Source organism: Pollicipes pollicipes, unplaced genomic scaffold (assembly GCF_011947565.3).
Source record: "Pollicipes pollicipes isolate AB1234 unplaced genomic scaffold, Ppol_2.1 Scaffold_4881;HRSCAF=5763_pilon_pilon_pilon, whole genome shotgun sequence".
NCBI lineage: Eukaryota > Metazoa > Arthropoda > Thecostraca > Pollicipedomorpha > Pollicipedidae > Pollicipes > Pollicipes pollicipes.
This window is the reverse complement of record NW_023596576.1, coordinates 3,314,681-3,326,696: the sequence shown is the minus strand read 5'-3', so window position 1 is coordinate 3,326,696 and position 12,016 is coordinate 3,314,681. Positions and strand designations below refer to the sequence as shown.

Below are 12,016 nucleotides of genomic sequence, written 5' to 3'. Positions count from 1 at the left end.
TGGGAGGTGGAGGTGACTGAGTGACGGATGGATCCGGTAAATGCAGGTGGAAGACATGTCCCATATTCCGGGCTGGCAATTTCGTATGGGATGTATTTGATAGCGGAGTGGCTATGACATATCAGGAGAGCGCAAGGATCCGCTTGAAATTACAGGCAGCTGTGTTACATATATGCTGCAAATGAGAGCTAGTATTGATGCGAAGACGTGGTGATCAGGATTGGCTCTTGTTCCCAGTGCTGGTTCCCGACAAGAATAAGTTGCAGAATCTCCCGATTTTTGCTGTTTCCGTGGACTCTTTACCGACCCTTGGGAGGTGCTGGATCCTCCTCATAATCCGAACCGGACCTGGGTTTCTGACGGATCTCTGCTCATACTCCAAGGTTGAATCTCGGTTTTCTTTCCGGACCTTGCCTCTTGCTGGACCCCTGTGCATGTTGCGGGCCGATCCCGGTTCATGCCTGGCCTCTCGGCCTAGAATCAGGCTGCAACTCGACTCTTGTTGATTCTCTCGACGCAGCTTCATGCTGGACCGTGGTTCCCGATGGATAAACATATACATGTCATATGATGCACAACTATACGCGACACGTTTCCACTGTTAACTGTGTCGTAGTGTTCGTCACGTTTCTGTGTTGTTCAGATTCTACAATCGTTCTTGTTCTTGCACAAGGCCAATGGCTCAAATTGTTCAGAAGATGCTTGGTTAACTGATGTAAAGTAGGTTGGAGGGGCTGTTGCTGTGGTTTCATTTCCAGACAGCTCGGCGTTCGGTGTTCTGGTGTGACCGGTGCTGTCACCGTTTGACCTGAGGACAAAGTCCGGTTGCGGCATTCGGCAAATGGCTGCTCTGAATACTCCCGACCAGGCGTCCAGAATGCAGTGCAGCATACAAATTGACCCACGGATATTACCTCATTGATATGCAACGCTACGTTGAAGTCAGCTTAACATACCGTTTTGACCCGTCGGCGACATGTGACAGGCAGTAACCGCGTATTCAGGCTAGAAAACATTTATGGCAGAATTGCTGTCTTGTTGCGATGCGTTGTAAAACCCGCGGTCGCGTGAGGATGGCTCAATTCTCATCACTGGGCAACGCTGCCATCGTACTTCAGTCACATATGCTAGTCGTCAACGTCTTTGAGCAAAATGAGGGAAGAGATTGCGCCGGTCTCTTCATTAACGTCTGAAGCGTGCTTTGAACGTCAGCTGGGTCGATGCGCGTCCGACGTGAATGGAGTCCCGGGATTCCTCACGCCTGAGGCAGATCTGCTGGCGTGTGATTTCATTTTCCGAACGATGGCTGCGGAGCACCGGGTCGCCATTGCCGCAACCCACGGTCGGGTGGTACAGCTCGACTTCGCGGTATCTGGCATTGGGACGGTGACGCCTCTGAGAGCGTGCCGGGGGCGAGCGGCACGGCCAGCTTCCGACGGACGTGCTTCCGGCCGAGCGACGTCGGCCAGAGCTTTTCATCGCCCGCGGGTGCCGGCGGACCTTTCATGCGGGAGAGGATTGTCGCCGGCGAGAGGATGGAGTTCGTACGGTCCGACGCGGAGGCTGCCACTTTCTGCTTTGTCGGCGACGCCGTGGCGCGAGTGGAATGGGGCGGCCTGATACGGTTGCGAAGTATACGTTGCAAGAGGGGTCGATTCACCTTTTTCGGGCAGCCTCGCTCTGATCCCACCGCGTGTAGCCCAGTAGTCCCGTGGAGATGTCGAGACAGTCGAGCCGTAGCATTGCTTGGACGAAGGCATGTGCATGCGTTTAGTCATGCCAGATGGGGCAAACACAGATCAGCGCGCCGCAGACGGTTCTGGCGCACCCCGCACGGCTCGCTCGAGCCTCCCTGTAGCACAGCGTGCGCCGATGCAGGCAGTCTCGGTCTGGCGGCGCGGACGCTGCCGACTTGGACTCCATTTTCGCGACGCCCGACATGCCTGGGGCTGGTGATAATTAACGGGAGTGCCGGCCGTGGCCACCGCCCGCCTGCTGGCAAGGCCGTGGGGGCCGTGTCTCAGCTAGCCTTCGGGGAGGCCGAACACCGCGTAGACAGTGGTCGCACGCGAGCTGTCGCCGGACTTGACCCGGCAGGATCCGGGAGCTGACATTCGTGTTCTGTGGAGATGCGACTTTTGTGAATGACCCGGTCGTAAAGTTGGCAGTGGCATGAGGACAGTTTTGTTGTAACTTGGGCCACTGACGTGGCTGGTTGCATGCCATCACGCTATACTCAATACCGGAAGTCTAAATTCTAGGCCAAGTTGCTTGACAGATAATTTTTTGTTGTTCTACTGACGGGGGATGTGCATGACAAATGCCTTTCTGAAAGCCAAAGGTGTGCATGTTAAGTTAATGTTCAGATTTTTGCCGGTGCGACATTACATAAGACACAACCGTAATTAATTCCATGGATTATTTTCGCCATTACGTTATGAGTCAGAAGGGAATATGTAACCTTTCAATAGTACTTCCCATTGTGATTTACCCGGACTGGGGCACGAATGCACGCCGCCGCGTGGATATCTCGTGCCACGTGCCGGAGACCGGTGACCGTACACGGATGGGGAGGACCCCTGACCCCCGCGGTACCTTGTGGGTCTCCTCGTGCCACGGGTCGCAGACTGGAGACGGTACACGGATGGGGAGGACCCCTGACCCCCGCGGTACCTTGTGGGTCTCCTCGTGCCACGGGTCGCAGACTGTAGACGGTACACGGATGGGGAGGACCCCGGACCCCCGCGGTACCTTGTGGGTCTCCTCGTGCCACGGGTCGCAGACTGGAGACGGTACACGGATGGGGAGGACCCCGGACCCCCGCGGCACCCGTCCCCGCGAATTATCAGCTCTGCTGAGCAGCTCTGCGGGCTCTGCTGTGTTGGGAAGGAGCACCCCACAGGCGGGCTTTTCATTAGCTCGAATGCAAATTAATACGGCATTTGAAACCGCGCTGTTCATTATGCCCGGCTGCCAGAGGCACAATTACCGGAAAATAAAGTGGAAAACAATGCACTTGGCACGCGAACGTCAATTATTCCGCGATTTTAGAAGGTAACCGGAAATGTAAACGCGAATGGGTAGGTATCGTTGCCACGACAGGGTAGTGCGGTCCTCGGTTTCGCGAACACTTCACTGGGCCACCATGTGACATCAAATGGCGTAGTTTTGAAGTATAGACATGCCCAGGTGCGTATGCACATAGCCCACGGGGGCACGTGACCCTGAGAACCTATAACGAGAACATACGAAGATCGAGAACATACGACTTTTTTGGACACAAGATATTGCGCTCGCATGCTGCTTGCTAAACTCGTTTTTTGCCATGCCCCATGCTGAAGTCCTGCGTACACCCGTGCATGACTCTGCTGCGTCACGTCCTGAGATGGCGCGGAGGTCAACACGCCCTATTCGAAGCAATGCGCTCACCTTCCCACCCCCGAAAAAGTGAACCCGATCCGCCCTATCGGCGAGGACGAGGCGCTGTCGGCCTCCGCCCTAACTCGACGCTGTCGGTCTCCGCCCTAACTCGGCCGCTGCGAGCAACTTAATCCCCTGGGGAGGTGCCGTCGCGCCGGGACCAGCTGAGCGTGTTCGACACGGGAGCGGCGGCGCTGTGTTCGGCCCGTCTGGCGGCGTCACGCCGGCTGAGCCGGGCGCGGCGCCGGTCGGGTGTCGGAGGCTACCCGGACTGGAGCGGGCCGGCCTGGACGGCGCCGTTCGATTTGGCTGAGTTGTCTGATTTAGTCGGTCGTCCATTGGGGCACTTGCGGCCGCCGCCGACGTTTGGGAAGGCCGCACCAGCCGTCACCACATCCACTTTGTAGGTGGCACGTCCGCTATGTAGTTGGCTCGTCCGCTGTGTAGGTGGTGCGTTCGTTATGTCGGTGACACGTCTACCATGAGGGTAGCACGTTTACTTCGCATGTGGCACGTCTTCTATGTGTGCACGTTCATAATGAAGGGACACGCGCGCTATGCTCGAAGCACATCTACTTGTGGTAACGTTTACTATGCAGTGACACGTCGGTTGCAGGTGGCACGTCCACTACGCAGTGGCCCGTCCACTGAGCAGGTGGCGCTTCTTCGTGGAGGGGGGGGGGGGGGGGGGGGGGGGGGGGCGGCCTGATGTAGAGGCACGTTTGCTATGCAAGGGGCACGTCTATTATACAGAGGCACGTCCACCACGCGGGGGCGCATGCCTACAATGCAGACAGGCACGCCGACTAATCATGCAAGCACATCCGCTTCGCACCGGGATATGTGTAGAGTATCGGCCGGTATGTCCAATATGCGCTCCGCATCGTCCGTGGTGCGTTCGGACACCCCAGGGACGTAGTTCCCGAGCAGTCGGCATATTTGGCTCCTACTGGGGGCGGGGCGGGGCGGGGCGGGGCGGGGCGGGGCGGGGCGGGGCGGGGCGGGGCGGGGCGGGGGGAGGGAGCTGATTCGAATCCCGGTCGCGTTATGGTTACTGAGCACTGTTATGGCTCCCGCAATCGCGTGCGCTCCATAAAAGGGTTCGTGAAGACGCGCGCTGCGTTCCTGAGGCACTCCAACACAAAAAACACGGAGACACTCCAAGACGCGAGCTCTCCGCCCGGAGTGCCCAGCCCGTACCTGGAGACGTGGCTTCCGTCCGTGCGTGAGCACGCTGCCGACGCGACTGCACCGGCTCTGCAGGCCAGCCGCCCTGGCGCTGCAGCTAGTTAGCAGCTGTTATTTCACTTCAGACCTCGCCTGGAAGTGAATTCCCCGCTGTCTTTGAAAGCGCGCCTGCTAGTGCGGTGACGGAGCGGGAGACGTAATTGTGTGGTGAGCCCAAATTTGGGAGAACTAGCCTGTGATTGCATGATTTTGTGGCTGCCATGTGCCGCTGTACACCATGGAGTTGACTACAACGACTCTTTTGAGATAAAATATACTAGTGGCAGGCCGTTGCATAAATGTAGAGGACCATTTTTCGCCCTAACAAGGCTGTCAGCGGGCCAAGGGAACGAATGGGCTTCCGTGGCTATTTCCCAGTAGCGTTATAGATGTCGATGTGCCTGACCATGCGTCTTCCGTTGCAGACATGTTTGAGAACTCGTGGGAAGTGCAGGGCGCGGCGGCAGTGGGTGATGCGCCGGCCGCGTGGGCCGGGTGTCACTCCTGGGGGTCATCTACCAGTCCAGGGGTCAACTGTTATAGGGCTCGGCTGACCCGGCCGGTCGAGCTCCCATTGTTGTGGGTCCCCTTCTGGTTAGTTAGTTCCCTTTACTGGAGTTTGTGACATTAGGTTCGGTCCCGCTTTTGAGGTTCTTCCGATTGGTTTAGTCCCGTGTCTGGAGATATCTGTTAGTGGGTCTGATCCCCCCGCTGGGGTTCTCCGCTGTCTGGCCTTGTCCCGCAGCTGGATTCTCCGCTGTCTGGCCTTGCCCCGCAGCTGGATTCCTTTATTCTCCGCTGTCTGCCCTTGTCTCGCAGCTGTGATTCTCTGCTGGTGGGTCCTAGTCCCTCTGCCAAAGTTACATCTTGAGTGAGTTCGGTTCCGCTTGTCGATATAGTCCTGCCGCTGGAGTGTTCTGCGTCTGTGAGTCTGGTTCATCTGTTGGGGTTCCCCGATCTGGGGTTTGCTTCCTCCGCGGGAGCTCCCCCGGTAGACGTGGTTACATGCCCGCAGGCTCAGCTCCTCTGTTGGTGTTTTCTTTTGGCGAGCTAGCCGCCGCTGCTGGTCGCCTGGACCGCTGCTGGACTCCTCCGGAGCTGACCCGGTGGTCCGCTGCTGGCCTCCTCCGGAGCTGACCCGCTGGTCCGCTGCTGGCCTCCTCCGAAGCTGACCCGCTGGTCCGCTGCTGGACTCCTCCGGAGCTGACCCGCTGGTCCGCCGCTGGACTCCACCGGAGCTGATTCGGTGGTCCGCTGCTGGACTCCACCGGAGCTGACCCGGTTGTCCGCTGCTGGACTCCTCCGGAGCTGACCCAGTGGTCCGCTGCTGGACTCCTCCGCAGCTGACCCGGTGGCCCGGTGTTGTTGGACTCCTCCGCAGCTGACCCGGTGGTCCGCTGCTGGCCTCCTCCGGAGCTGACCCGCTGGTCCGCTGCTGGACTCCTCCGGAGCTGACCCGCTGGTCCGCCGCTGGACTCCACCGGAGCTGACCCGGTGGGCCGCTGCTGGACTCCACCGGAGCTGGCCCGGTTGTCCGCTGCTGGACTCCTCCGGAGCTGACCCAGTGGTCCGCTACTGGACTCCTCCGCAGCTGACCCGGTGGCCCGGTGTTGTTGGACTCCTCCGCAGCTGACCCGGTGGTCCGCTGCTGGACTCCTCCGCAGCTGACCCGGCGGCGCGCCGGCGGGCCCTGGACCGCGCGCCGCCGCTGGAGCTCATCGGTAGGAGGCCGGCCGCGGCGGCCCACAAGCGGCGGCCACCGCGGCTGACCAGGCCGCGCCGACGGACGCCGCTCCCGCAGCCGGCCCGCTGGTGCCGCGTGCGCGCTGAGGCGAACGTGCCGCACGCTATTTGCAGATCGTTAGGTCTTGACACGACCGTATCGTTCCGGGGTCCGGGAGCAATGCGTTTCTCAGGCGCCTTGCTTTCTTATGTCCGTGGTGAGCCGTCGCATGCAGTCGTGGAATACAATTCCGAGAGTCGTATTTGCAATCCGCAGTGCCAGTGTTTCTGCTGATACTGGGCACACGATGGCGGATCCAGAACGTCGTCGGGGGAGGGTGGCGACGCCGGGTTGGGGACCGAAGTTCAAAAGTTTGACGTGTTTTCAAAACACTTCGGACTACTCTTCCTCTTACGTCAAGGGATGCTTTAGAGTGAAGTTTTGTGCTAATAATATGTGGCAAGTATGTTATGAATAGCAACTATTGGAATAATAATAACTATGGAATATATGATTGATGATATATGAATGATCACACACGTAAAATATGTCTCATTAAACGCGATGACGTGCGACAAATATGTAAGTCTCGAATAAGTTTCGACTCACAAAAATTTAGAAGTGACATGATTTAACCTGCCATAGCATGAAATTTCCCCCCATTTTATTGAAAGCCCAAAACTGTATCATGTGACGTCCATTTTCATCCGGGGAGTTGGTGCGATGGCCTGATGGTGGTTGGTTCTCCTGGATCCACCCTCGGGGTTAGAGGCAAGCGAGGTTGATGCCACGTGAATTCGAGTATGTGGCTTCCACGCCTGGATATGGGAATAATGAGCTCTCACTGCTGCACTGCTATGCCCTGCTTTGTAATCGGAGGTCCATGGCGTGACATTCCATAATGTGCGCCATCTTCACCCGTACGGATCTATAAGCTGTACGCGTGGAGCTCCACGACTTTGTGTAGTTCGAAGGAGCTCTGCGCCCTAACACCAGCGGGGTGTTGCCCGGGTTCGAAGGAGCTCTGCGCCTTAACACCAGCGGGGTGTTGCCTGGGTTCGAAGGAGCTCTGCGCCCTAACAGCAGCGGGGTGTTGCCCGGGTTCGAAGGAGCTCTGCGACCTAACACGAGCGGGGTGTTGCCCGAGTTCGAAGGAGCTCTGCGCCCTAACACCAGCGGGGTGTTGCCCGGGTTCGAAGGAACTCTGCGCCCTAACACCAGCGGGATGTTGCCCGGGTTCGAAGGAACTCTGCGCCCTAACACCAGCGCGATGTTGCCCGGGTTCGAAGGAACTCTGCGCCCTAACACCAGCGGGATGTTGCCCGGGTTCGAAGGAACTCTGCGCCCTAACACCAGCGGGGTTTTGCCCGGCCGGCTCGCGGTCTGTTTGATTAGCGTCTGGCAGCTTCGAGCCGACATCCGGGCCATGCCCCGCCGCCGCCCAACGGTAAACACGCTAATGTCGGCTAATCTGCTGTAAGCTAGCGAATGGTGCTGAATTTAATATAATGCTCTTGGGTCATACCAGCTCGCGAGGGGCCAGGCGTGACTAACTGGAGCAAGAGGCGACGAGCGGCGGAACGCTCGTCACCGCCGTACTTCGATGGTGGTGCGGATCCACCTGTTGTGGCGTATCCCCGCTGAGTCGTCCCGTCCCGTCCCGTCCCGTCCCGCCCGCCCCGCCCCGCCCCGCCCCGCCCCGCCCCGCCCCGCCCCGCCCCGCCCCGCCCCGCCCCCGCCCCGCCCCGCCCCGCCCCGCCCGCCCCACCCCGCCCCGTCCCGCCCCGTCCCGTCCCGTCCCGTCCCGTCCCGTCCCGTCCCGTCCCGGCCCGGCCCGGCCCGGCCCGGCCCGTCCCGTCCCGTCCCGGCCCGTCCCGGCTCGTCCCTTCCCGCTCGCGCTGACGCCGTCCGCCCACCGTCGGCAGGAGTGCACCAACATCTTCTCGTCGGGCGGTGGCGAGGCGCTGTCGTCGGTGGCGGGCGTGCCGTTCTTGGGGCGGCTGCCGCTGGAGCCGCGGCTAGCTGCCGCACTGGACGCCGGCCGGCCGCTGACCGAGGCGGCCGCCGACTCGCCGACCGCCACCGCGCTCGCCGGCATCGTGCAGGCGCTGTTGGCCGCCGCGCGGTGATGTCCTTCCGGCGCTCTCTGGTCCGCGCGCGAGGAGCGATGCTCTGACTCCCGACGCCCTGCGGAGGGTGCGGTGCGCCAGACTGAGCGTCTTGGCAGCGTGTCGGCGCCTGGTGCAGTCTCTAGCCGGACACCAGTCCCTGACCGGGATGGACTGCTCTGAGAGCGCTGACGTCAGCTGTAAGTGTAAGCCATAAGTCAGCCGTCAGCTACATTAGGACGAACAGTGAGTGCCGACCATGTGATAGCCGTCCTTGTTATGGATGAACTTGGGGTTTCCGGGTATGTCTTTGCGTTGGATGTGCTGTCGAGCTTTTGCTGATGTGTATGCATGATGTGGCAATGAATACAATAGGAACTTCTGTGGCGGATTTCTGCGTCGACACGAGGCCGGCCACGCAGCCGACTGGCTCCTGCTGTCTTCTGGCCCTGGCCGTGGAGCAGGTCGACGGCGGCGAGTCCTGCTCCGCCGACGACCCTGCTCCTCCACAGCCGAGCGGCGGCCGCCGGAGACGGGGCCTTCACCTGCCGGGCCGGCCGGGCGGCCGCACCGACCGCCGGGGACGGGGCCTTCACCTGCCGGGCCGGCCGGACGGCCGTACCGACCGCCGCCTTGATGGCGCGACGCACCGGCGCAACCGACCGTCAGAAACTCCAGGACTGGCCCCCTCGAGACGGGGTCGGAACAAATCGGCTGTCACGCGACCGCGTGCGTGTTAAACGGCGCTTGTATTATGGGGGAGCGGCATGGGAGACGCTGTTAAAACGCATGGGACTTGCATGGACGGTAGACATGGAAGTTGCAGGAGTATTGACTTGAGCGCACTAAGACCCATCATTCTCAGGAGAATTGTTCTGCGCCCGCAGCTGGTATGCATCCAGTTATCCGCGCCAGGTTTTACGGAACGGAAACATCGTTGAGTCTGCCGGAGAGGAAGATAGATTGCCCGTTCTGTGGCCGTTCCTGGGCCCGCTCAGTGTCTGAAATGGATACGCATGTGCGCCGTAAAAATTCCCACGAGGAACGAGGCGGGTCTGCCGCAGTTAATGTGAGCTCGATTTCTCGCTGCCAGGCTCCATTTGCGGGGCGCCAGACGGGCGCTTAAGTGTAGCCGTTGAACGCCGTGGAGGCGGTGTGCTCCGGGCTTTTGCCGGGAAGGAATGGCCGACGGGAACGAGTAAAACTACATTTTGTTTTGTTGCTTGGTCGGACAATCCGACAAGACACTGAAAAGAGCGACGCTTTACGCGGCTCAGACCGGGCTTTAATGTGTGCGGTGCTGACCGCAGCACTGTGTCCGCACCGCGACGCAAAAGCTAATACAAACGTCGATATTCTTTTGAAAAATGTTGCCGCTGCTCTCCGTGTCAAGAATGAGACCATCGACCGATTCCACTAACCTTATGACAATCTGTATCGGGGACATAGCATCACTGCCGCACACACCCAACTGCGCATCTGGCTGTGAGGTGTAACTTTATTATTTGGTATGTGCCTGACAGCCTGTTGCATAAGTAGAACAGATGAACCGATACTATAGGACACGCGATCCCTTGAGCATTTCGAACAATCCAGTTACAAGCTCAAAGCAAGTTGCGAAGCATCGGTACTTACGGATTTAGTGCCCACAAAACTCATGACCACGGCAATGGCTCAGCTGGGTCGAATGCACTTTGCGCGATACATACCGCCCCATCCATCAGCGGGGATCATCCATCAACACCTTTCAACAGACAGCGTCTCATTTACTTTCGAACCACGGAGCTGAAGGAAGATCAATTTGCAGCGCTGACAGCGCCGGGTAGCAAGTGCTCAGTCGGAACGCGCCGGCGCGCCGTTGATTCCACGGCGGACGTGTGGCCGACTCCACTTCGGCATGGCCACTTTACCTGGCGACGTGCCTCGCATTACGTTCGATCCGACTCGAACCGAAACGCCGCGCAAGGCCAAGTGGGCCCCTTCCACGCAAAAATATGGGTGTGAAGTCCGGACTTGGTGGACATCTCCTTCGGAAAGTTAATTATGTACATAGCTCGGAAACTTCGAGTTGCGGCAGATAATGAGCTAAGCATATCATGCCTTACTTGTGGCATTTACGGACCGGGCATTTGCGGATATTTCATGGGGCATTTACCCACTACTTTTCCTGGAAGTTTGTGTGCCGAGGATTCAAGAGAATTAAATCGTCGCTTACAGTACAACGCCGCCGCCATCAACAATCAGATTCGAAGAAAGATGGACAAAGGCTGCCGACCAGAGAGGCCGCTAGAGGTCGCGGTCGGGGTCGGACGGGACCGCCGACCAGAGAGCCTGCTAGAGATCGCGGTCGGGGTCGGATGGGACCGCCGACCAGAGAGCGTGCTAGAGGTCGCGGTCGGGGTCGGACGGGACCGCCGACCAGAGAGCCTGCTAGGGGTCGCGGTCGGGGTAAGACGGGGCCGCCGACCAGAGAGCCTGCTAGAGGCCGCGGTCGGGGTCGGACGGGACCGCCGACCAGAGAATCCGCTGGAGGTCGCGTTCGGGGTCGGATGGGACCGCCGACCAGAGAACCTGCTGGAGGTCGCGGCCGGGGTGGGATAGGGCCCCCGACCAGAAAGTTCACTGGATGTCGCGGTCGGGGTCAGACGGGCCGCCGACCAGAAAATCCGTTGGAGGTCGCGGTCGGAGTCGGACGGGCGCGAGGTCGCTCCACCGCAGAGTGCCCTTCCGTCTGTGGTTCGAACACCGGTGACGGAAATGTGTGCTTAGGACTCCACTGGCTGCCTCCTGCCCCCATTCAGACTGTGTTGGTAGGGTGTGCAGTAATTGCAGTGACTTTAGTCACTTGCAGCGTGAACCTAATGCGTGCTCGAAATAAGTGAGCTGGGTGTGCTGCACCAAAGGCAACTGACGGTTCGGTGAGCGAGACGCTTCAGACCGTGCGAGTCGCGAGCGGCATCAGCTTACTATATGAGATGCCGTGGGGGAAAATACACAGCAACAGAACGCAGTACGATCCAAGACGTCAAAGAAACACCGGAGAATCCTTCGGCGAAGCTCGTGTTCCTGCAAGGGGTGACCTTGAATTCGCGCGCAGAGTGGCGGGCAGCTTGGGGGGGGGGGGGGGGGGCGGCCACGCAGAGCGCTGACTTTGACCCGGCCCCGACACGGCGCGCCGATCAGCTAGTCGGAGCCGCTGACCAGGATGACCCACGAGCGTCTATAGGAAAGTACCTCTCAATGCCTGATGTGTTCCCGAGAGCTGATGTGGTAGATCAGAGAAAACATTCGTGAGACGCCTTGCACCGAAGACGTCAGCGTGATTACAATTGGAGTGGGGGATATGATCCAGGTCGAAATGTCACACAACAAGGAAGTTGTTAAAATGCAGGTGAAATCTGCGGTAGAATCTGCAACGGACTGCCTGCAACAGCGAATCCAGGCTATAGGGGAGCGCGTGGAAAAAAGGATGGGAACACGACCAGTCACGTGATGTTGTGCTTTCGCGTTCGAAAAATCCGCAGTTTTGTCGTCAAGT

The 12,016-nt window shown here is 59.3% G+C and overlaps 1 protein-coding gene across 1 annotated transcript in view; it reads left to right on the top strand.

Annotated features, from left to right (window-relative positions):
• Positions 1–12,016, top strand: part of LOC119101790 (cytosolic Fe-S cluster assembly factor NUBP2 homolog) — a 33,211-nt gene that overhangs the window by 7,896 nt on the left and 13,299 nt on the right. Inside the window, exon 8 of the mRNA XM_037225215.1 lies at positions 8,296–8,410. Coding sequence (XP_037081110.1) covers positions 8,296–8,410 — 115 coding nt within the window. The remainder of the gene's footprint in view (positions 1–8,295; positions 8,411–12,016) is intronic.